The sequence below is a fragment of the Suillus subaureus genome, assembly GCF_016647635.1.
Source record: "Suillus subaureus strain MN1 chromosome Unknown BJ212scaffold_22, whole genome shotgun sequence".
In the NCBI taxonomy this organism is placed as follows: Eukaryota; Fungi; Basidiomycota; class Agaricomycetes; order Boletales; family Suillaceae; genus Suillus; species Suillus subaureus.
Window position 1 is genome coordinate 395,887 of NW_024538578.1, and position 23,307 is coordinate 419,193.

The 23,307-nt window shown below is 49.5% G+C and overlaps 8 protein-coding genes across 8 annotated transcripts; 3 read left to right on the top strand and 5 right to left on the bottom strand.

Moving 5' to 3' along the window:
* Positions 1-267: 267 nt before the first annotated feature.
* On the top strand, positions 268-5,188 carry BJ212DRAFT_1482304 (raptor N-terminal caspase like domain-containing protein; the record flags this gene model as incomplete). Its single annotated transcript, XM_041340395.1, has 9 exons — positions 268-3,612; positions 3,683-3,791; positions 3,838-3,961; positions 4,013-4,137; positions 4,186-4,403; positions 4,454-4,671; positions 4,720-4,842; positions 4,892-5,100; positions 5,160-5,188. 9 exons carry the CDS (start codon positions 268-270, stop codon positions 5,186-5,188), a joined length of 4,500 nt encoding a protein of 1,499 aa, XP_041191589.1.
* A 64-nt stretch (positions 5,189-5,252) lies between these two features.
* On the bottom strand, positions 5,253-6,548 carry BJ212DRAFT_1364716 (uncharacterized protein). Its single transcript, XM_041336043.1, has 3 exons — positions 5,957-6,548; positions 5,450-5,902; positions 5,253-5,275 (listed from the first exon to the last, which is right to left on the bottom strand). Exons 1-2 carry the CDS (start codon positions 6,345-6,347, stop codon positions 5,739-5,741), a joined length of 555 nt encoding a protein of 184 aa, XP_041191590.1. The 5' UTR covers positions 6,348-6,548; the 3' UTR covers positions 5,253-5,275; positions 5,450-5,738.
* Positions 6,549-8,137: 1,589 nt separating this feature from the next.
* BJ212DRAFT_1482306 (enolase) lies at positions 8,138-9,828 on the bottom strand (the record flags this gene model as incomplete). Its single annotated transcript, XM_041340396.1, has 8 exons — positions 8,138-8,219; positions 8,269-8,442; positions 8,497-8,534; positions 8,591-9,012; positions 9,065-9,496; positions 9,548-9,643; positions 9,697-9,751; positions 9,799-9,828. 8 exons carry the CDS (start codon positions 9,826-9,828, stop codon positions 8,138-8,140), a joined length of 1,329 nt encoding a protein of 442 aa, XP_041191591.1.
* Positions 9,829-10,160: 332 nt separating this feature from the next.
* Positions 10,161-12,499, bottom strand: BJ212DRAFT_1482307 (NGP1NT-domain-containing protein; the record flags this gene model as incomplete). Its single annotated transcript, XM_041340397.1, has 9 exons — positions 10,161-10,277; positions 10,329-10,390; positions 10,440-10,851; positions 10,877-11,182; positions 11,242-11,484; positions 11,534-11,793; positions 11,834-12,008; positions 12,056-12,204; positions 12,253-12,499. The coding sequence occupies 9 exons, from the start codon at positions 12,497-12,499 to the stop codon at positions 10,161-10,163; spliced, it is 1,971 nt and encodes a 656-aa protein (XP_041191592.1).
* Positions 12,500-12,570: 71 nt separating this feature from the next.
* On the top strand, positions 12,571-13,595 carry BJ212DRAFT_1432733 (uncharacterized protein). The gene is made up of 3 exons (XM_041337707.1): positions 12,571-12,646; positions 12,694-13,272; positions 13,329-13,595. The coding sequence occupies exons 1-3, from the start codon at positions 12,622-12,624 to the stop codon at positions 13,538-13,540; spliced, it is 816 nt and encodes a 271-aa protein (XP_041191593.1). The 5' UTR covers positions 12,571-12,621; the 3' UTR covers positions 13,541-13,595.
* Positions 13,596-16,740, bottom strand: BJ212DRAFT_1364738 (uncharacterized protein). The gene is made up of 10 exons (XM_041336044.1): positions 16,362-16,740; positions 16,114-16,308; positions 15,985-16,061; positions 15,874-15,935; positions 15,690-15,820; positions 15,551-15,639; positions 15,384-15,499; positions 14,380-15,332; positions 14,158-14,324; positions 13,596-14,014 (listed from the first exon to the last, which is right to left on the bottom strand). The coding sequence occupies exons 1-10, from the start codon at positions 16,569-16,571 to the stop codon at positions 13,765-13,767; spliced, it is 2,250 nt and encodes a 749-aa protein (XP_041191594.1). The 5' UTR covers positions 16,572-16,740; the 3' UTR covers positions 13,596-13,764.
* An 87-nt stretch (positions 16,741-16,827) lies between these two features.
* Positions 16,828-20,804, top strand: BJ212DRAFT_1274692 (armadillo-type protein; the record flags this gene model as incomplete). Its single annotated transcript, XM_041331174.1, has 17 exons — positions 16,828-16,937; positions 16,980-17,082; positions 17,113-17,202; positions 17,250-17,321; positions 17,381-17,602; positions 17,658-17,885; positions 17,938-18,204; positions 18,297-18,395; positions 18,446-18,552; positions 18,608-18,762; positions 18,815-18,977; positions 19,024-19,244; positions 19,294-20,112; positions 20,187-20,216; positions 20,281-20,408; positions 20,459-20,632; positions 20,685-20,804. The coding sequence occupies 17 exons, from the start codon at positions 16,828-16,830 to the stop codon at positions 20,802-20,804; spliced, it is 3,108 nt and encodes a 1,035-aa protein (XP_041191595.1).
* Positions 20,805-20,918: 114 nt separating this feature from the next.
* Positions 20,919-22,400, bottom strand: BJ212DRAFT_1300834 (uncharacterized protein; the record flags this gene model as incomplete). The annotated part of the gene is made up of 2 exons (XM_041333036.1): positions 20,919-22,161; positions 22,216-22,400. 2 exons carry the CDS (start codon positions 22,398-22,400, stop codon positions 20,919-20,921), a joined length of 1,428 nt encoding a protein of 475 aa, XP_041191596.1.
* Positions 22,401-23,307: the final 907 nt, after the last annotated feature.

Sequence of the window (23,307 nt, forward strand, 5' to 3'; positions counted from 1 at the left end):
CGAAATGTCCATGTCACGTGGGGAGTGGTCCACGAGTAAAAGGTCCATGGACAAGTCCACCAACCTATAGCTACCGAATTCGTGATCGGGCGTTCGACGAAGATAGTACAGCATGCTATACGTACCACTACCACCAAACTATTACTCTCTTGTACTTTCATGCAAAACGGTCGGAATGTTCAAGGTTTGTTTTAATTCTCATTCTTATTTACATTACATGATGCAGGTATAGACCTCCTGGGGTTCAGAGAGCGACAGGGTTCAGACATGGGCTCGGATGTCCTCACAGAGCGCGCTTGGGGCTCTCCTTCAACTTCCGATCCATCGTCGACGCGCACTACGAACGGTGCTCATGGACTACGAACAGCATCAGATGCAACATTGCCTGACCCAACTCCGATCATTCCATACTGGTCTGCAAAGCGTCATCTCACATGTGGTAATGCTAGTCCTCGGTCATCTTCGGCACGTCTCTTTCCATGGCGGGGAAGTGCACCTGGAAAGCTCAAGACTGCAAATGCGGCTCTCGTCCTCTGTCTGAACATCGACGTCGACCCCCCAGATATCATAAAGACTAATCCCTGCGCAGCGCTCGAGTGCTGGGTCAATCCCCACTCCCTCCCATCTCATAAGGCTCTCGAAGCCATCGGCTCTAACCTTCAGCACCAGTTTGAGGGTTTGAGTCTCAAGATCCCTTACAAACCCATCCTTGATCCCTCCTACGAGGACCTCCGCCGTTTCTGTATCACTCTTCGTAAGCAGGCCAAAGATGAAACAGTTTGTTTTTACTACAATGGTCACGGTGTTCCGAAGCCCACCCCCAGCGGGGAGCTTTGGTGCTTTAACCGGAACTACACCCAATACATTCCCGTCTCGCTTATGGAGGTCCAGACTTGGCTCGGCAGCCCAGGTGTATATATCTGGGATTGCAGTGCTGCTGGGCACTTGCTCTCCAACTTCATAACCTTTGCTGAACGTCGGGATCAGGATGCGTTCACCACCCGTGGGGGCTACGCAGACGGAATGCAGCGGTACATTAACTCCCTTCAACTCGCCGCGTGTGCTGCCCATGAGCAACTTCCAACATGTCCGGAGCTGCCGGCAGACGTTTTCACGTCATGTCTGACTTCCCCTATTGATATCGCGCTGCGGTACTTCATCATGACCCATCATCTCCCAAATAACATCACCCCCGACATGGTCATGCAGCTACCAGGAGACCTCAAGGACCGTCGGACACCTCTCGGGGAGCTTAACTGGATTTTCACCGCTATAACAGATACCATCGCGTGGACCACATTCCCTCGGGACACGTTCACGCGGCTGTACCGCTCTGACCTCCTCATTGCAAGTCTCTTCCGAAATTTCTTGCTCGCAGAGCGCATCATGAAAAACTACCACTGCACCCCACAGACACACCCTCCACTTCCAGCTACAAACACTCACCAACTCTGGGCAGCATGGGATTTAGCCCTAGACACATGTCTGCGTCAACTGCCTGAGCTACTCGCGAAGGCTCCGGGCGCGCCCAGCAGCCCCCCAAGTCCCATTATTGGCACGGGCGCGCGCTCGGGTCAGCGTGGGTCTTCTGGTGCTCCAAATACCGAGAAACCTTACCAGTATATCCCGAGCCGCTTCTTTACCGACCAGCTCACTGCGTTCGAGGTTTGGATTTCACGCGGTGGTTCTGCACTAACAAAGCGGGGTCCTTTGTCACTACCTCTTCAGAACGGTGGGGATCGCTGTGACACGCCCGACGTTGTAAACGAAACCACTTCCCCAGATGCTGACCTTGTTCCACGTAAACCCCCCGATCAACTCCCCATTGTCCTGCAAGTACTGCTCTCGCAGCCTCATCGACTTCGGGCCTTGATTCTCCTCTCCCAATTTGTGGACCTCGGACCATGGGCCGTCAACCTTGTACTCACCATTGGAATCTTCCCATATATCTCCAAGCTACTGCAAGCCGCAGGTCAGGACCTGCGTCCGGTGTTGATCTTTATATGGGCACGCATCCTCGCAGTAGATCCCAGTGTTCAAGTTGACCTATACAATACCGGGGGGTTCAAGTACTTTGCGAATGTGCTGGCGACGCAGGAAGACAACGAGCTGCCCAACAGCAGTGAGCACAAGGCCATGTGCGCATTCATTCTCAGTGCCGTTGCAAGAGATTTCTATAATGGCCAGATGGCATGCTGGCGCGAAAGGGTATTCGACGCTTGCTCCGAGCGTCTGGAAGAGGGTGACTTTTTGCTGAGGCAGTGGAGCGCGCTATGCATTGCGCAAATATGGGACTCCAATGATGAGGTCAAAGTGTATGGTGTCGATCGTGGGATTCAAGACAAGCTCATCCTCATGCTGTCTGACGACTCGCCTGAAGTCAGAAGCGCAGTCCTATACGCACTTTCAACTTTCATGGGTGCGGCTGGGGGCAAAGGTCAGGGTGGCGCTGGGACTGGGACTCAGTATCAGCTCGAAGAGCGCATTCATTTCAGGATGGAGGTGGCTGTTGCAACTGGAGCCACTCTTGCTGTGAGGGATGATGCAAGCCCAATGGTGCGCAAGGAGCTACTCGTGCTTATAAGCTGCCTCGTGCGTGAATGGCGCGGGCACTTCGTCGTTTGCGCGTGGATGTACTGGGAAGAGGACCGGCGATGGCGCGCAGGTGAACCACATACCCATTATCACCATGCGGAAGAGGAAGTCACAGCTCAGGCGCTCGCCGAATGGCTGGACGGATTTGGCGATGACGAAGGCGCAAGGGAAGAAAACCGAGTGTTGCTCTCAAGCTTTTTTACTATTTTCGTGGTGCTCATGGAGTTGACAATTGACCCGTACCACGAGGTTGCGACACTCGCGCAGACAGTGATGGACTACATTTTTGCGCTGCTCCTCGCATCACCTTTTGCAAAACTTAACCTCGCCCCCCCACTACCCGTCGATTACAAGCCCGCTGGTGCAAATGGTGTGCACTCACGCGTGAGCTCGGCACAAGGCTCACCACTGATACAACACCCGCCCTCACCGTCATTGTCCCGTCCATCAAATACACTACGGCGCACGTCATCCTTTGCAAATACACTGCGTCATCTTGCAGGGGGTATCCCTTTCCCCAGCAACGACGAGGCCCGCGCCCCGCCAAGCCCCGTACCATCCTCGCTCTCCCGTTCTGACATCCTTGTTGCATCCCGTCCTCCATCACCCAACTTCAACATCGCACAGTATGCTTCACCCTACTCCCGTCCGCCAACGCCGTCACGGGATAAAGAAAGAGACTTGGCTTCGCCCCCGGTGTCACCAACTGCAGGGACTGCAACCTTCCTACCTTCGCATGTGATGGAAGCGCTTGTTGAGGAAGATATGGTACGTTTGCGGGCACGACGTCGGGAAGGAGTGCATGGACGACGTTCTGCAGGCTCGGGTCTCGGTCATGCAAGTGGTAGTGCCGGTGGTGGCCTGAACAGTCCATGTGAGAGCACGTTCTCTATGGACTCGAATGTCAGCAATGTACCCCTTGGCTGTGGGACCGGTAACGGACTGCGTGATGTACTACCCCTGAAAAGTTCGTTCTTTGCTTGGTGTTGCGAGTACTTTACGGAGCCGCAGATGCGGGTACGTGCGACGTGACATCTGTGGGGTCTCAACGTTTGATACTGATTGTGCTCTTGTTTTGTTTTTACAGCAAACGGAGGCGGACGAGCCAGGAAGCGTGCAGTACAATTACCAAGTGTGGAGGCAGCAGCGAAATGAGCAAGTCATTACAGAGACGCAGAAACAGGCAATAGTTGCTGGTGCGTGCTACGTCCCTATGTGACAATCGATGCCGATGCTGCGCAGAGAGCTCAAGATGGGACCGCCCTGTGGCCAGCCTGCACGTGAACAGTCATCCGTTGTGCATGGCAATGCATGCATACGACCCCCACCTAGTTATCGCGAATGACAATGACATGATCAGGTTTGCGTGCGATTTATTCGGTACTAGAATGACCCTATTGACGCAATCACACCGCAGTGTTTGGGATTGGACACAGCGCAAGCGCTTGAATTACTTCTGCAATGGTAATCCTAAAGGCACGAGTATTACATCGCTGCATATAATCAACCAGGATGTGGGGGGAATCATCATGACTGGTGCAGGTTCGTACTTGACTTCCTCGTAATCTTAAATACCGACCAGTTGTGCAGCCGACGGCATCGTGCGTCTGTACCGGAATTACGACCCCACGATGAACCAAGGTCCACTGCAGATGGTCAGCTCATTCCGTGCACTCCATGAGTTGGTCCGGGTGCGTAGAGGTAGTGGCCTTGTACTGGATTGGAAACAATCTGGTGGCACGCTGCTGATCGGGGGTGACTCTCGTATCATCCGTGTGTGGGATGCCCACACGGAGACTCAAGTCCTGGTAAGAAGATAATACCTCGCAGTGAAGACTGATTACTCACGACTTCAAAGGATCTCGAAACTAATTGTGAGAGTCCTGTGACGTCTATCACGTCTGATCAGGGCTCGTCGTCTACTTTCATTGTTGGCTTTGCCGATGGCCTCGTCAAAGTTTTCGATCGTCGACTAGAGGAAGAGGACGCTATTGTTAGATCGTATCATGACCATCATTCATGGGTACAGAATGTTAAATACCACCCGCGCGTCAACGGTCAGTTCTTGTCTGCAGGGTAAGCTAAAGCCATGTAGTGTTTGTACTGGAGCTCACATAAATACAGCCTCGCTGGTGAAGTCCGTCTGTGGGATTTAAGAGGTTCTGATACAGCGGCTCAAGCTTGGGACTTACACCATACGGGCTTGTCCGCATTCGATGTACATTCACAAACGGGCGTGTTTGCCACGTAAGTGCGATCCTGTTGTAGGCAGAACGGTCGGCTGACTAGGTTGCAGAACATCTGCTCTTACTCCTGCCAACTTCAGGCACCAGCGGCTCACGGTACACTCTATATCAGATTCATCGCCGCTCTCCACGCTGAGCCTATCGACGGGTCTGAATGCGTATCCCCCTCGACCACCGACACCTTATATCCCTAGGCATACGTCCTTGGCATTCCACCCAATGGAGATGTTGTACGCTGTTGGGCAGCCTGATGGTTCTGGTATGTTGCACGTGTTATTCGACACGAGGAAAACGCTAATCACTCCTCGCATTATCTAGTTAAAGTCACTGGATGCAAACTCACTTAGAGAACGTACGTTCATGAACAACCCTTGCATCGCCATCATCAAGTTATATGGTGATCCTGACTATTTTCCTCATTTTCACTGCTTTCTGTAAGCCCGTTGTATCTACGAACGTCTCTTCTTTTTGCAACGCGCTTATATTTATCATGTAATCAGTTCAATTCTACCAACTCAATCAGATCTTTCTTAACTACTACTAGTACGTCCTCGTGTACCCCCAAAATGATCGAAGCACATCAGTCTGTCCGAAACTCGATCTTCGGTGTACGATGGCAAATTTAAACATTTTTGGCAAAGATCGATAAAGGTTCTAGCTCTACACGTTTCTGCAGGGGTATAACATAGCTATAATTGATCCTCGAAGTCCAAATACACCACCCAGTTCAGTAAGTAGAATTATAACGAGGACCAAGACAATACGACACGGAGCTCGAAGGTGTAAAGTGAGTTCGTAATGTTAATGGATTGAGGAATGAACTAAGTCGTAATGGGTGTGGTACGATATGGTATGATACTAATCAAAATTATCAAATGTCAATCACAATGGCATGATCTAAAGTGTCAAAGCAGCGGCCTGAGCGTACGATAGACCCTTCCAAACGGGTGATTCGGAGGCAAGAGAGATAAATTCCCAAGGCTCATTAATCTCAATGTCGTGTCCAAGGTCGTCAAGAGCGATGACCGAACGGACGGGTGGGAGAATCTCAAAGTCAACATCTACACACAGCTTCGAGTCAGTATTGTCATGGACGAAATCTCGCAACACCATACCTTGCGTCTTAGATAATTTCTTGGTCCTTAACGTCACGAAATCCCCAAGTGCCATCTTGGAGAAACCAGATTTATTCCTCGGCATCGGTGCGATATTAACGGGGCACCCAGATCCAGTGAGAGTACGAGAGTCAGGCTCATCACCATCCCAGAACTCCATGCTAACCCTCCTGGCAGCTCGGCTTAAGTGCCCTTCCTTGAACGCTGGTGCTCGTACCCCCGCCGCCGCCCTCTCTTTGCGCTCCTTCACCTGTGCGTGCTCCCGCCGCTCCTTTGTCTGGTGCCTAGCGCGCTCGTATGCGCGCTGATCCTTTGCACCGAGTCCAGTGAAACGATCGTTCATCGTCTCATGCGAATGCTGGGGGGATTTCTCGGAGGATATGGTAGACATGAATGGTTGAAGCTTGAAGAACAGTGTTTCACTTATATAGATAGATGGGAGCAATGTCCCACGGTGGCGGGGACGATGGAAGCATTGCCTTTGAGGGTCACAGCACCACGGCCAAGTACTGGTTTGAAGTGGACGATAAGTACCAGGGATTAGCTCACAGCTTTACCAAGCTAAGGTTACTGCAGCAAGATAACACGAAATAGGAAACTCCGATCGTAAACATTAATTAAATATTGTTACGTGACAAATCATTGGGGCTCCTTGCAAATCGCTTCCTACAGCTGAGTTCACGTGGAAAGTCTTTTCCTGTGGTTCCACGTTTCCTCCTGGACTAACTAGTTGTTTTTGCCAGTCCTGTAAAACACTTTGGGATGTAACCAGCTGTAACTATTCTGTCGACATTCACGCTCGGGGCTTCACTGACTCAGAGACCGCCACCCATGATAGGGGGTTTTCAGAAGATGTTCACTCAAGAGATTGGCTCCTTTGTGGCGCGCGGTCTGACTTCCATGCGAAAACAGGTTTCAAAACAGTAGTTGCTTCTACTTACACGCCCTTCAAAATTCCATACACACCACCGAAACAATGGGATTTGGTGGATGCTTTGATAGGACAATATCCCCATTCGTGATCGTAACATGGTTTCCAAACTCTCCCAGACGTGGCCCGCATACGGTCTGTTTCTTCAAGACCGGCTGCCGAGTTTGTTTATCCTCGAACCTCTGCAGGATCTTATGGTTTTACCCTCTTCGCCTAATCGTGACATTGTGATCGATGCCGAACAAGATCACCCTGTCTTTTTGGTGGAGTTTCGGCTAGCTTTATCCCAGTGTCCGCATCCAGATGCTGTGTGTGCTTCCTTGGAATGTAAACATACCTTTAATGCACCTGGCTATCATTATGTTCGTTTACAGAGCGAACCAACAATCTGTAATGACCGTGCATTTGTCTTCTGTGTGTCACTTTGAAGACATGGATGATCGATGACGCCCAGCTGTCCGGCCCGTTGCCAAGTTCCGTTCATACAAGGGATCGATTGGAGGAAGGGATATGCAAAGAGTGTAGGTTCCCTCCGTTTTGGAAATCCTGCTACTGAAGTTCTTCAATGCGTAAAGTAAATCCTAATGTTGTCCTTGATCTTCTGGAGCAAGGACTGGGTCCAGGTTCATGAAGTCACTCCAGCATCACTTTGAATATTTATAATCGTTCGAAATTCAAGTATGGCAAGGCCTACCTCAACTTCGTCAAGATCGAGTTTCGGGACTAGCTTCTTGAGCCATCGAGAGATAATCAAATAGTTTCTTTTCGACTTTGCTCACGAATGGCTATTCCCCAACCTACTTCAGGCTGATATTATTTATGGTTTATGGCAGCCTAAGCTGCTCTATTCCTTTATCGAAGGTCTGGATGAAGACATGTTCCTTTCATGCGCGTGCCCCTCGTCTCTGTTACCAAGCTTGTTGGAATAAAACGAATGATGCAGGAACTAGGTAGACCATATCGATACCTTCATTGGAGTGCCGGAGATGGGTGCCCTGGGCGTCTGGGAAATAGTATTCTTGTCCTCAATCCCCATAATCGTAATCTGATCGATTATAGAAATCGACGACAAGAACACTATATCTACGGTACTTTCATCTCAGCGTATCGCAACGTAGTTATATAGAACGTGCATTCAGGCATTTGAAAATGACTGGGTTATCGTCATGAATGTACACTTGTCAGCATGGAAATTACCTAAATAATGAATCGTACAGTTGAGCTTCTCGTCACTCCATGCATCTCTCGATCTACTTTTTGAGCAGAGCAGGGGCTGTCAAACCAGCAGAAAGACCTTTGTCACCAGCATAGACTCCGTCTTTGATCTCCCCCCTAACAAATGATCAACAAAGTTTTCCTTCGGTGCAAAACAGTAACTCACTCAATGCGCAGCAATGCATTGTATTTTGCGACACGCTCGCTACGAGCGGGCGCACCTGTCTTGATCTGACCGGTTCCAAGGGCAACGACCAAGTCAGCAATGATGGTGTTCTCTGTCTCACCAGAGCGGTGTGACACCATAACTCCCCAGCCATCAGACTGAGCAAGTTGTGCACTGAAATATCGTCAACCGAGGTCCATACACACACTCATGGTAGCAGTCACGTACGCCTGGATGGATTCCGAGATGGTACCAATCTGGTTGATCTAAAAGTGCAAGTGAGTCAAACAACATGACTGCCTGAAAAATGATGAACACCAACCTTCAAGAGGAGACCATTGCATGCCTTCTTCTCAATGGCCGTCTTGATGCGAAGAGGGTTGGTAACAGTCAAGTCATCACCGACAATCTGGACTGAGCTGTTCTTGGTGAAGTGGGTCCATGCCTCCCAATCGTCTTGGTCGAAAGGATCTTCGATGGAGACAATGGGGTACTTCTTGACGTAGCTAAGGTAGAGGTCTGCGAGCTCAGTGCCTGAGATCCACTTCTGAGGGTCGGAGTTGGGGTTCTTGAAGTCAAGGTCATATTTGCCGTCCTTGTAGAACTCGGATGAAGCAACATCAAGAGCAATCTTGATCTTGCCTTCGTATCCGGCCTTGCTGATAGCCTCCGTGAGAAGCTCCAGAGACTCGTCAGCTCCCGAGACATTGGGGGCAAATCCACCTTCATCACCAACGTTGACGGCTGGAGCACATAATTCAGCCAAAAGTCGGATAACAGTGCATGCATTACATACCATCAATGCCGTATTTTGCGCTGATGACCTTCTTCAGCGTGTGGTAGGTCTCGGTACCGATTTTCATCGCTTCAGTGAACGAGGTAGCACCGGTAGGAAGGAGCATGAACTCCTGGAATGCCAGCTTATTGCCTGCGTGTGAACCACCATTGATGACGTTGAACGCAGGACAAGGCATGATATAGGGGGGCTTGACACCAGCCAACTCAGCGAGATGCTGGTATACAGGAACACCTTTCTCGGCAGCACCAGCCTCTACGCAGGCGATAGAAACGCCAAGAATAGCGTTGGCACCAAGCTTGCCCTTGTTAGGAGTGCCATCGAGCTTGATCAGGAGGTCGTCGATCTCCGTCTGCTGAGTGACCTTAAGGCCAGACTTGATCAGCTCTGGGCCAAGAACAGTGTTCACGTTATTAACGGCCTTGGAGACACCTGGATGATGTTCAGTGGACATGACTGAGACTCATGAAGCAGGATATATACCCTTTCCCACGTAGTTGGCTTTGTCGCCATCGCGAAGCTCGACGGCTTCGTGGACACCGGTCGACGCACCAGAGGGGACAGCAGCACGGAAACGACCTAAGAAATACGTGTAAGAGTGGAAAGATCTTTGATCGCGTTCGGTCTCGTACCTTTATCTGTGTAAAGGTCGACCTCAACGGTGGGGTTGCCACGAGAGTCGAAGATCTGCAAGCATTCGACTCAAGTTTGCAATGGAGATATGACTGACTTACCTGGCGAGCGTGGACTTTGGTAACAGACATGGAGGACAAAAGTCAAGATGGGGTGGTTCGGTGAAATCTCAATCGAAGGTTTATAGATAATCAGCTTCTGTGCTTTCCCACGCAGTCCTCGTACCATCATTTTGACGGCTCCGGCTTATACGTTAGAGCTAGCGTCTCTTTAGACCATAAGTGTGCTTGTCAATGCTACGAACGTTGGTGATAGGCGTAGCGAGTCGGAGAAAGCGCGGAGGAAGGTCAGTCTTTGTTTTAGCTTCGCTGCGTGAGTCCGACTGATTCATTGCTCAAAATAGGCGAACAGTGATGACAGCACAACATTTCCTCTGCACAGCAACATAGAATCTAGTCAAGTATCAGCGCCGTTTACGTCCTTCACCCTTCTTGCCCACAGGAAGAGACTTCATCACAGCCGCCTTGTTTCGATTTTTGTTCTTCACGTTGGTGTTAGTGTAGAAATTCTCCGCTTTTTTCTACGTACTTGGTTAGCGCAGGAAACGCACAGCAATGAAAAAATGCCATACCTTGTTCGTCTTCATGCGTGGTCTCTTTGTCAGGGCAGTGACCTCTACATCGGGTGCGTCACCTGGAGACGTGATCAGTCTACAGAGAGCGCAAACAAAATGACACCATACCTTGTTCGGCCGAAGATAATTCATCTTCAACAGCTTCACCGGCCGGCTCCTTCCTATCGTTGAAGACATCGTTCCAAGACAATTCTTCGACCTCATCTTCGTTGTCTTCGTCGCTACCGAGTTCGTTACCTTTATCCTCCTCGCTTAATGCATGATCTTCTGGGGCACTAGAAATCTCGTCATCCTCGCCATCATCTTCATCCAACGGTTGCACATCCTCGGCAAGGAACGAATTTTTTTGTGTGATGGTCTTCAAATTCTGCTTAACTGCCAGAACCTCGTTCCCGCCGTCAACAGCCTTCGCTTTGCCCTTGCTTCTCGCCTTCAGTTTGGCTTCGGTTTTGTTAAGCTCCTCCGATCGCTCAGGGGGAGGCACGAAAAATGGTATTCGGCCTCTTACCCAGTCGCTCAGCTATGATTTTAGCGACGCCATCTACATCTGGCTCGCCGCCTTTTAATAGTCGTCCCTTCATCCGTGCAAGAGTGTCCAAGAACTGTTCCGGATCCCACGAGCGAGAGGGATCGTCGGGGTCCGGAAGAGCAACACCATATGTTCGTGAGAGGTACAAAGGCTTTACGCGTGACATGAGGACGGGGATGTGCTCAGATGGCACGGGAAGGGCTTCCACACGTAGAACACCTTTCAGCACAGTGGATGTCTGAGAATCATTTGCGGACGTGGGGACTACCCCAGGACAGTCGATAAGATATATCCGCCGGGTCAATGTGATATACTGCCAAACCTAAGCTCAGAGTGAAACATGTTTGGTTAGGCAGTTTAACAGTCATTCTTGGCGCGTACCTTGGTTTCTCCTGGTACAGGGGCAACGCGGCAGACCTTACCGCTCTTCAGCGTATTGATAACGCTGCTCTTGCCCACGTTTGGGTATCCAACAAATCCAACGGAAATTTGCTTCTTATCTGAATGAAGCTGGGAGAATTGGCGAAGGAGTTGAATCAAAGAGCCTTTGCCGAACGAGTGATTCGGTGATGCGTGAAAGGCAATTGTAGGGTATCGAGGTGTTAGATGCTGAATATACCTTGCCTGTGGCACATTCAGCAGGGGGACGTGCACAAAGTCACTAGGGGCTTACGGTAACCCAATTGGGTACTAAGTCGCACTTGTTGATGACAAGGACCACTTGTTTGTGCGCTTTCTCTTTTTTCATGTACTCGAGCACAGATTCGCACATGGTGCCAAGGGGGTCTCGAGCATCGAGGATGTGCAGGATAACGTCCGAAGAGTCGATAACCTTGTACAGTTCCCCATAGATGCGTCTTGACGTTCCTTTGGCGAAAATGGGTTCAATATAGTCTGCGTGGGTTTGCAGTTCAGGGGCTTCAAAAGATTGTGCTACCAAAACATCAGAACATGTTTGATTGGAGAGAATTACCATGCGATGGTGCACCTAATTCTAGAGCATTGGCCGCTTGTTCTGCGTCTTCCACCGCAGCTGTGCCTAGTTTACTCAGTTCCTCGAAAGTGCCTACGTCAATCCTGGCCTTCTTGCGCTGAGCCTTTGGTCCAAAGGTTTCACTGAAAGGTTCCGTTTCTACGATGTGGGATCGCTACATAATATCAGCCCACAAGCAATATAAAATGTGCTAGAGCCTACCTTTCGAGTGTTAGGATTAGACGCATCGTCTAAAAGTGCCATAGGTAATTTATTCCGGCGAAGTAGCACTGAGTATGGGTCATCCTTCTTCGTCGAAAGACTTGTTCTGAAATGGTCAAGGGCTGTCTGTGAGATTACTCGTGTATTGCCTATTATTTTCATGAGTAATGGCCTACGCATATCTCGACGCAGCTCACCAAACCATCTACGATCGGGCTGGACTCGGCCGGGCTTGGTCTCATCTTCTCCTTTCTGAAAAGCAGCAGCTTGGATTATTTTGCCATCCTTGTCCCGGACGGCCTTTCCCCCAGACAGCATCTTGAGACGGCCAACTTGTTTCGCATTGCGGTAAAAGTTCTCGCCTTTCACTTTTTTGAGTGATGGTTCCTTGGATCCAGAAGAGCGGACCTTGGGTGAAGCCTTGGTCTTTTTTATGGGCGCCATCGTGTGCTATACGGTGTGACGCTCGAAGACTTGACCTTGGAGAAATGTACACAAAATTTCCCACGGCTTATCATTCTTCCTTGCCAACTTTAAGTTTTTGGACGGGGCGCGTTGGGTTTGCTATGTTCAAATCCTGCCTAATCAACGGTGTGTTCAGTCCCATGATAGTTCTAACTATTTCTGATGGAGTGTAGTATCACAATCCGTCGCATCGTCCAGTCGTCCATCACTCCATACTTCAGCAGTTCTCAATGCCCGCTTGTCGAGCAAACAAGCTCGACATGAGAAGATCTCCAAAGTGCAAGCACGCATAAATCACAAGCTCGCATTCGATGCGCAGCGCGAATATGCTGTTCTCGGACATCGTCCAGGTCAGGATCACAAATGGCGGAGCTGTGCCCTTGCGAAAGTTATCGTCACGGAAGACGCGCTATACTCGGATTCTGTCCCTGAGATCATTCACAGTCCCGAAGGCGACATCGAGCTCCCGCCGCATCTAAGCTTTGGAATTACTGAGAGGTCCAAGGAGCTGCTTTTCAAAGTGTTACCTCCGCTGTCAGCTCAGGAGGGCGTGACCAAGTTCAGCGAGAATGTGGTTAGCGAAATGCAGGAAGCGATGGAAAACGAAAAGGCCAAAGCGAACATGTTCGCAAAGGTTATTGATTTGCGTAATGCAAATGCGAAAGGTCTCGCATTCGAGAACCGCCGCCGTTGCATCAGGCTGTTTTCTCCACCAGGAAATCCATTTGACACTGGTCGCCCTGAGATACAAGGTGCTTACCATGGAATTTTCTCAACGCCGACTTGTACTGAAGTCTTCTGGATGTAGCCGCCTTGCTGACGATCCAAATACGTGGGCTATGGAAGCACCTTTTGGCTTTCCGCAAGGACATAGATAACCGCAGGGGCCTTCGTCAGCTTGTGCACAAACGGGCCAAGATACTTAAATATCTGAGGAGACTTGACCGTGACCGATATGAAGCTATTCTTCCTCGACTTGGGCTCGATGCTGCAAGCGTCGAAGGAGAGCTGGTAGTTTAATCATCATCTACAGCCTTATCCAGCTCCAATATATTCTGGAGAGCGAGTCACTCTTGCTTGAATATCATTGATCGTTAAAATTCGTTCGTCTGTATGAAAACTGTCTAGAAGAGGAAGTATGGGTGAAGATTCGTTGCATCAAGAAATGTGTCCAGTAACATTAAGACTCGGACTAAGTATGTATTTGGAGGAGCAACAATTATGAATGAATGTTATTGTTCTAATCAGAACAGAGGGAAGAACGAGTTACCAAAATAAAAGTCATCTTCATCGTAGTCCCCATAATCCTCATCATCATCCTCATCATCCTCATCATAGAACAAGAAACCGTGCCCAGGTAGAGGAACATGAGGCGGCCTCTCCATTTGCAAAGTGACTGTGGAATCAGAAGGTTTGAAGACTGATCTGCGACCCTGCGGCGCTTCATATTCCTTGTAATAATCTTCATTTTCCGCAGGCTCTTCAATGCCATGACTAATGTTACGAATAAGTAAGCAACACTATCTTCAGTGCAATGGAAAGAGAACGTGCATTGTAGAAAGGTGACTCTTCATTTTTCCAAGTTCATAGCATTCCCTCTCCTGCGGTAAATCCATGCAGTGAACACACAACCAGACGATGCTTGCAGGTTGGTTGATATCCGGAAAGGTTGGAAATCGAAAATTTGTGTAAATTTGTGCATCTCGCGAGCATTTCGGTTGGACTCCTCGAGTAACTCACCCTCGAGTTTCTTCCATTTGACTGGCTGACGGTCAGGGCGATGCTCTCGCATTCTGTGCTGAACCTACAAACAAGTTAGAAGCCGTGAAATCAAAAGCATCGAATGGTAAGGCACGGACCGCTGAACGCCAAGCGAAGACGGGTACCTCGCCTTGATTTACCTCATGCTTGGACCACTTCACGCAGTCCAGGCAGACCAAGCGGGGATCTAACTCATCCATTTTGGTCGCAGTGGTGATGAGCGGGTCTTCACCGCATGCCTCCACAACGGTACGAGCAGCCTTGCTTGCCTCTTCATCCACCTGCAAAAGGTGGGTGTTCCACTTTGTACGGGTGCTCATTGGAAAATCAATTCGAAAGTTGGGGTCGTCCATGGCAGAGTAGTCCCAAGGGAGCGTTCTCGACCTGGTAAGGCAACTATGCCCCATGACTTTGGGATAGAAGAGGGGAATGGATCTGTTCTGACGTCCGCCAAGAATATCAAGGAAATCGTCATATTCAGTATCGGACAAATCGCCTGGGAGTCCAATGGATGGAGTGCATGTTTTGCAGCGAAATACAGTTATCGCTAACGGGATTATCTGATCGATCTCAGCGTCATCAGGCACTGGTAGCGATACCTCCTTTGTCTTGCCTTTGGCGTCAAAGGTGGCACCAAGGCTTTCCACATACTCTTCGTATAATGGATCCGGCGTCACTCGCTCCGCACGCGCACGCCGCCTTCCGCTAAAAAGCAGATTATCTTTGACTCTAGCCCTGAGCTGGGAGTGGATGCGAGTGCGCCAGGAATGCACCAAGTCATCCATCCGGGAAGCAACGTCCGCAAAGGACGTTTCCGTAACTTCTGTCTCCGTGGGCGATTCAACAATTTCGTTGACTTCGGGGAAAGAGCAGAAGTCCACTGCCTCAGGCATAACATCGGTAAATGGGAGGTGAGTGACCTTATAGCTACGCAGAACGCCAATGGCGGTGCGCTTTCGTGCAATAAGCAGGGCTTTGCGCTCGCGCTCGAGACGTCGTGTTCTCATCTCCTCCATGTACTTGATCATGTCGTTCTTGATGTTATTCCAGACTGAACAACTGGTAAGAATTTGGATCGGAAACATCAAAGGAAGGAACCAACTGCGATCCGTTAGGCGGGTGGGTTGCTTGACTAACCTGTGGTGGCTCAAGTCGTCTGTGTATGGAATATGTTCGATTTCATCACCCCAACCAATTTCAGTAAGCCTTTCGATGATACTGGAAAATGTCAGACTAGGCGTTGGGGCAATTACGAGCTTGATATCTTACGCAGTTTTCCTATCCCGTCTAGCATCCTCCAGCTGATCGGATCGGTCTTTAGCTTGAGAAGCTGCCCATGCTTCCAACACTTTCGCTTGCTGGATAGATATGTTTACGGTGCTGATATCACAGGGAAAAGATTACTCACTGTTTCCATTTCCTTGACGAATGCCCTCCGCTCCTCACGATAGGCTTCAAGCCCGTCTGAACCTGCGAGTACATGCAAATTATTCTGCACCTCTTCGACATCTTTGCGATAGAATAGAAGGCGGCCTCGTTCTGTAGATATCAACTCAATATTATACATTAGATAACGGATAAATGATACAGACTGCCATATTTACTCGGGACAAGGCCACTGATTACGGACGCACCGTGGTAGGCATCTACCATGCTGTTGACTTGATAAGAGCAAAGTTGTGCGCTTAAAACAATACACGCACCAAGTCTTGGAGCACTTTGTGCAGATACGCCTACCGATGCGCCAGTCGACGTTGCGCACACCAGGGGCACCGCATTCCTTTTCCTAAATGTAAGAAAAAAGCATATTGTGATTTAAATGGGGGGCATACATGACAATGCGGATCAAAAGCAAGGTTCGCATAGTGGGGTTCCGTCCAGAAAGGGGGGCAATCTGGCATGTTTGGCACGTTGTCTCTAGCATTCTTCCATACGGACATTGAAGAACGATGCATGAGCACGCGTCTAAATTCTTTCGTCGTGCGAGCCAGACGAAGTATATCCAAAGGATTCAAGTGGCCAAAAACCTGAAGCATTTTTAGACACTAGATACATAGCGACCATAGCAAAAGGGGCAAACCTCGAATAAGACGTCCAGAGGTAAATTCATCAGGGCGGCAAGTTTTCCCGGCCTGGGCTGCCATTTAGCTCTCCTTGCACCGGATTTGACGACTTCGACGTTTTGCTGATGTCGGTCGACGTCAGACGCACGCGCACGCTTTTTGGGGGGTCTGCGGGGCTTCTTGCCGTTATCGACGGGCGCTTGTGCAACCGAGTCTCGTGGCCGCATTGTCGTCGAATTACTAGTATGCTGCCAATCACAAGAATTAGAACGGAAAAGTTACTGTGATGACGGTGGAAAGGAACAAGAAACAAGAGACGGTAGGATTCGGTCGGAACCCAATTTCCATCGTCTTGGGCTGAATTCACTGAGTTTTCTAAGAAACGGCAATTTCCGCTCTTCAAACGCGTCGCGTCTGCACGTGAAGTGCACCCTAACATATTATCATTCCTGCTTTGTTCTGGGTATATCATCATCGCTGATGATGGCGGCGGCAAATGTCTCTCAGATATTGGCAGACACTCTAAGCGCAGACGCAAATACTAGGATCGCTGCTGAACTCAAGCTTTCCGAGGTTCTGCTCCATCAAGGCTGGTTTTCATAATCGTGACCATTGACTGCAAATCTGATATTTAGCACGCGTTTATCAGAGGCAGGTCTAGCTCTCGCCCAGCTTATTTTAGCACAAGACGTGGATATCTCGCTCCGGCAGATAAGTTCTTTCTCGTCTTGCAGCAATGTTCGCCTCTTTATCTCGGATGTTACCTAGCACTCAGCAAGCATCATCCTCAGAAAGTATGTCAAGGAACGATGGTCTCCATACTTTGAATCGTTCAAGGGCAACGCACCTTCAGTAGAGGTATGCTCCTCGACGTTATCCGGGTCCATCATATTGATCTTCCACAGGTCAAATCTCGAATACGCCACGCTGTCCTTCAAGGCTTATCAGACTCGAACCGGAAAATCCGGTCTTTATGCGTGAGTCCCAATCCAACTTGAGCGCATTGGCACACTTAGATCTCAATATTTATGCGAAGGCTCATACAATGTCATATATTGGGAACTGCGATTGGCCAGATGAATACCCAGAACTACTCAACTCCCTTATTACCTTGATTTCTTCAAGTTCTTCTGATGCTGTGCATGGCGCAATGCAGGTGTTCACTGAATTTATAAAATCGGATCTCACCGAAGATCAAATTTTACCTGTATTGCGACAGCTTCTTCCCGTCTTGCTCACTATTCTTGGATCTACGGAGGTGCGGTCCAGCTTCTGTTCTGAAATTTGATTTGCGACCTAAATTGCGACAATAGCAACACACACCTCTCACTCGCGCACGAACTGTATCCGTTTTTCGTCAATGCGTGACAGCACTCTACATGGTCAAAGATCAACATCCCCAAGCAGTGAAGGAAGCTACTGCAACCATCTTGCCAGTTTGGTTGGAGGCATTCAAAGTGCTTCTTAACCTTGACCCTTTGAAGGATGTGTCCAATCAGGACAACTGGGATGGATTAGCTGTCAGGATCCAGGTCTTCAAGGTATTTGATTAACTACACGTTCCGACGGGCTTCCTGATACATGCAATCTCAGACACTGGACGTCATTCACACGTCATTTCCCCGTGCCATGACCTCGTACGTTCGTGGTTATCTAGATGCATCCTTGCGTCACCTTCAGGTGATGTCCGAAGCATATGATACGTTCTACATCTCGGGATCCGGAAGTGCCCCTGGGTCATCAGAGGAGGAAACAGTAGAAATACCCCACCTCATCTGCCCTTTGTTCGACTTTGTTTCAAATGTTGTCAGAGGGGGGAAAGCGAAGGAGTGGCTTCAGGTGGAGAACCTGAACAGTTTGGTCTCCGCGATCTTCAATTATTCACAGATGACTGCGGATGACGTTCGTCCCATCCACATCTTTGCCTTTGGATGTTTAGTGATTGACCGCAGGAAGAGACGTGGGCAACAAATGCCAATGCTTTCGTGGCACATGAAGAGGATGACACACAGGCATATGGCGTCCGAGTCGCTGGCTTCGAGTTGCTATATGTGTGTTGTGGGCTAGATGTATTCCAAAAGAAGACTCATGTCCTCCACAGACTATTCTCAACCGTTCTCCTGCACAAATTTGTGCTACCTTCCAGACTGCGATTCATCAGGTCATTGCAACATCACAGAGAGCACGAGAAAATGGGTCAACTGCTTGGTAGGTAACCGAAAATCGATTCCGTTCAACCTCTTCATGAATTGGTTGAGCGCAGGTGGAAACCACTTGAAGCATCCTTCGCCGCGATTGGCTCTCAATCCGAAGATGTCCTCGAGTGCATTGAAAATGAACAGGATTCTGGCCGAGCAAAACCTATTGATGTGGAGGATTTGCTTGCCAATGTCGTTCCGTCGGTCTTAAACCAGTCCGGTATGCATCAGGCATCTTTATGTGGGGTTCATGTCATTTGATATTTCTTCAGACTTTCCATTCTTGCAAGGCAGGGGTTTCGTATTTGCGAGCCAGTTTGTCAGGCTATTGCCGTTACAGATGGCTGGTCAGTATCTGGAAGCCGCTATGCATGTCATTGAATCAAATTCTGCTGGGATTCCCGTAAAAATTTCTGCTGTCAAAGCTATCCACAAGTATGTTGTGTACTTCGAATAACACGCCCATCTAATACCCCGGCAGCTTTTGTGAAGGCGCGGAGGACTCGGCTATCACGCCCTTCGTGTCGCGGATTGCACAGGATCTGGGACCATTCTTGCTGGTAACGACTGAGGACACGTTATCCTTAGTTCTCGAGACAATGTCGGTTGTTCTAGATGTCAACAGGGGTCAATGGCTCACCACTGACTTGTCCAACTCTCTCGTGTTGGCCGTCTTGGAGGTCTGGGCAAAGAACAACAAAGGTAACTTATACCTCCCTTCCACCCGTCAACAACTAAATGGAGATCATAGACCCCATTTTCCTATCAATCTTCACCGAAATCTTCACCTCGCTGGCCTCCTCGACTGGCACAGGAGTGTACGAAACGGTTGTCAAACAGGCACTACCCACTCTTTGTACTGCGATCGCGGGTTCCAAACCTCAAGAAGCCTGGATAGCAGGGTCTGCCATTGACTTGATCTCAAGCCTCGTTCGCGGTGCACCCGAAGGCGGCCTTGGAGACGGCTTCTTCGCTCTCCTAGCACCTAGCTTGTTCAGCTGCCTTAGCGAAGCCGAGGACCGTGATGTTCTTCAAAACGGCATGGCGTGTCTTGCTTTGATAGTCCGCAAAGATTGCAGGCAGATCCTAGAATGGCGGGACCCATCCGGCCAATCCGGTCTCGATCATATTCTGAAAGTTATTGCGAAGCTCCTGCAAAACGACGATGAATCCGGTGGTTTGGTCATTGGTGATCTCATCATTCACTTGCTGCGTCGTGCAGGCGAAGCTGTTCTCCCAGTACTTCCGGAACTTCTTCAAGCTATGGTATTGCGGATGCTATCGGCCAAGACCGCTACTTTCATCCAGAGCCTCGTCGTTCCATTCGCGTTCCTCGCATATAACCAGCAGGACACAGTATTGTACTTGCTGGAATCGACTACGACGAATGGCAGGAACAGTCTCGATATCCTCATCCAGACGTGGTGTGAGAATGCAGAAACGTTCCAGGGCTTTTGGCAATCGCGTGTTAGCACATTGGCGCTCACAAAATTATACGCCTCTGGTCGTTCAAGCCTGCAATCATTGATGGTCAAGGGCGATATTATCTTGAAGCCGGAGACGAAGAATGGTGAGTCTTCTTTCTGCATATAGAATCGCTCATTTCTGGATATTCAACGGTTTCTGCTTGTGCTTCCGGGATAGTGATCATGACTCGGTCGCGAACGAAGACGAGTATGCATCATTTGCCTATTTCTCATTCTCTTTGCTGGGTTTGATACTGACTTTGGCGGCGCAGCACCCCATGAGTTTACGTCAGTGCCTTTCCCTGTGAAGGCACTTAAACTGCTTGTACACGATCTTAGAGCTGGGGGCGACTCTGCGACGATCCCAAAAGCTGAGTTTGATGTGGACTCGGACGATGGCGTATGTACCGTTTGTATACTCCTTTATACATCCTACTAAGCGATCGACAGGATGAAGAGTGGACAGAAGAAGAGCAACAGAATCAGGGCTTCAAGCAAGAAGAATTTGCTTTCCTCTCCGAGATGCTGGGTCCCCGAGGGGTCAACTTTGACAATGACGACATTCTCGAAGAGATGGATGATGAAGACCTCAGAAACGATGCCATCTCTCAGATTGACATGCAGGTAGGTCTCGCTGGTTTAACGGCAACTCGTACGTGCTTGATACGTCTTTCAGGCGCATCTGGTGTCATTCTTTAGAGAATGTGCATCGCACAACGTTAACAACTTTTCCGCAAACATCGACCAATTGTCGGCTGAGGAGATCATGGTTGTGCGCCACGCTATTGATCACTGAGTTTGGTCAGTTGGTTTCCTACTACGAAAACATATTGTACATGAAAGCAAGAGCGTTATGTGATGATGATGTCCTGTTTAATAGATGCAAATTAGTATTGCTGACAAGCAGCTCTTAAAAACCCTCTTTCCCCAAGTCCCATTCTCGAACAGTCCCCCTTTTCTTGTACTCGATGTCCATGATATTATCCCCTCCACTAGCCCAACGATCAGCAACCCCACCGTCTGAGCCTTTCTTGTTGACCTTGTCTTTTGATATTCCGAGACGTTCAAGACGTTTCTTCTCGGCTTTATCCTCTCGTCGTTGTCGAATGAGTTCAAGCATGGCGTCCCAACCCTCGAACTCTGCATCACTGACCAAGCCAGTAGCAGGTACGTTGGGGACAGGGAATGTGGCGACGTCAAGTCGGGGGTCATAAGAGTCTTGAAAGTATTTGTCCATCTTCGAGGGAAGCGACGCGGGCGGTAAAGGAGGGGGTGACAAAGACGGTGACCGACAACCTGACGAAGCGACTGCGCGTTGGGGTCGGCGTGGTGGAGGGGAAGGTGAAAGGGTACGAGTAGGCGGTTTGCGAAGTTCGTCGGGAGCCCCTGCTTTGCCCTTGAAAGAAGGTAGAATCTCCTCTGTGAACTCTACAGCTTCATCGTCTGGGGATGTCTGGGATGACCGGGAAGGAGACCGAGTGTTACGACGATTCAAATGCCGTGCCTGCTTGGTCGTCTTTCTATGATCATCATTAGATGGAGATACTGATCGCGTCCTTTTCCTGGAAACTGGGATTTCTGGAACAGGCTGTGCTGGTGACTTGGTGCGACGTGGGGAAGTAGAACGACTCGTATGGCGTCTTTTCTTTCGAGAATTGTCATCACCGTGTCGTCTATGTCTTCTATGTTGACGGTTATCAGAAGAACTAGCTCTCTCGGGAGATAGTGATCGCCGGCTGCTTTTCCTGTGCTTCACATCAATATCCCGTTCCTTTGATGCTGAACGTGATTGATGTCTCCTGCTGGTGGGCCTGTTTCTGTAGTAACTGTCATCATCTTTATCATCCTTGTGATACCTCCCAGAACTCTTTCCTTTCCCCTTGTCCTGGTCTTTATCTCTCCGTCGGTCACGTTCCCTTCGACTATCCCAACTATGTTCGTCATGGTCAGGTCTCCTTCTTCTCATGCGCTCGGCAGCGGCAGCCTCTTCCGCACGAGCCTTCCTATCTCTACGCTCTCGCTCATCTTTCTCCCTTTTAATTTCCTGTGCAGCAAGCGCCTGTGCGCGAAGTATAGTCTTGTTGTGATCATCTGTGCTCTTGATTATCGAACTAAGGAAACGCTTGTTCGGACGAGGGGCATTTGGGTCAGGCCTAAACAAATCTTTGGTAAGTTGATGGGTTGATTTTTTTAGATGGTAGACTCACGCAGTTGGAAGGTATGCCCTAATTCCAACTTCGCCGTAGCTTTCGGCCTTCTGTTTGGCTTCCCTCAAGATGAGCTCTGCAACATGTCTGTCGAGGTCGTCATCAGTGATGGATGGAGAAACGGTTGTCCCCATGGACGCCCGGACGAGGTTTGAAACGACGGAGGATAGCGACGACTTGGACATGTTTAACGACGTCCGGAGTCTTCAGAGCTCGGTTATCTGAATCCCACAGCTATGTTTGACATTGTTTGTCTCATTGTGGCTCCCGGCCCGTCGGCGGCAGCCTCCTTGATGGCTACCTAGGTGCGGATCATAACTCGTTCTCGAATGCATCTTCACAGGCGAGCGAATTTCAATTGACCCAAGTATGACGATATATAAAATATTTCGAGATTTGTCCCTTCCAAAATCAAACTCTCCGCAGGCGTCGGCTCGATCACATACCGCCTGATCTGCTAAGTTGACCCTGATTACTTGACTCGCTTGAAAACAAAAGACTTGGTACCAAGTACGAGAAGGTTTTTGAATGAATGGTCTCGTGCAAGTCTCGCGCGATCGTTTCTCCGTAGACGGCGCATATCATGCTTAGGGGAGCTCCGCGGATCGATTTGTCAAGGTATAGAGTTCTACGATAGTTCCAACTTCAAGGCCTTTTTGTTTATCGGTCCTGGATCCGATACAATAGCAAGGTTCATACTCAGTAATGGAAGGTCACGGCCATGTTATAATATCTCAAGGTGTCATGAGCAAGCGACGATATGCCCCAGACTCAGTGTACGTCCCCGGATCGCTGACGTCAATAACGTTACAGCGGCCAATGCACACTGGGACCAACCGGTGGAAGGAGACCAATTGCTATCAGTTCAAGCTGTATCACGATCAGCCCCCCAGTATCTGTAATCTCTTTGAAAGCTGTTGCATGTGGCACGGTCCCTCCGTTCTCATCTCTCCGTTCTGATCAAGTGAGATGACCTCATCAACGCGCGGCCTCTTGCTGAAATCACGATCTCAGCCCAGGCAAGAACGTAAGTACCGACAGGCTACCAATGAACGTTCCCCAACTACCTCCAATGAGCGGGTGTAACCGCGG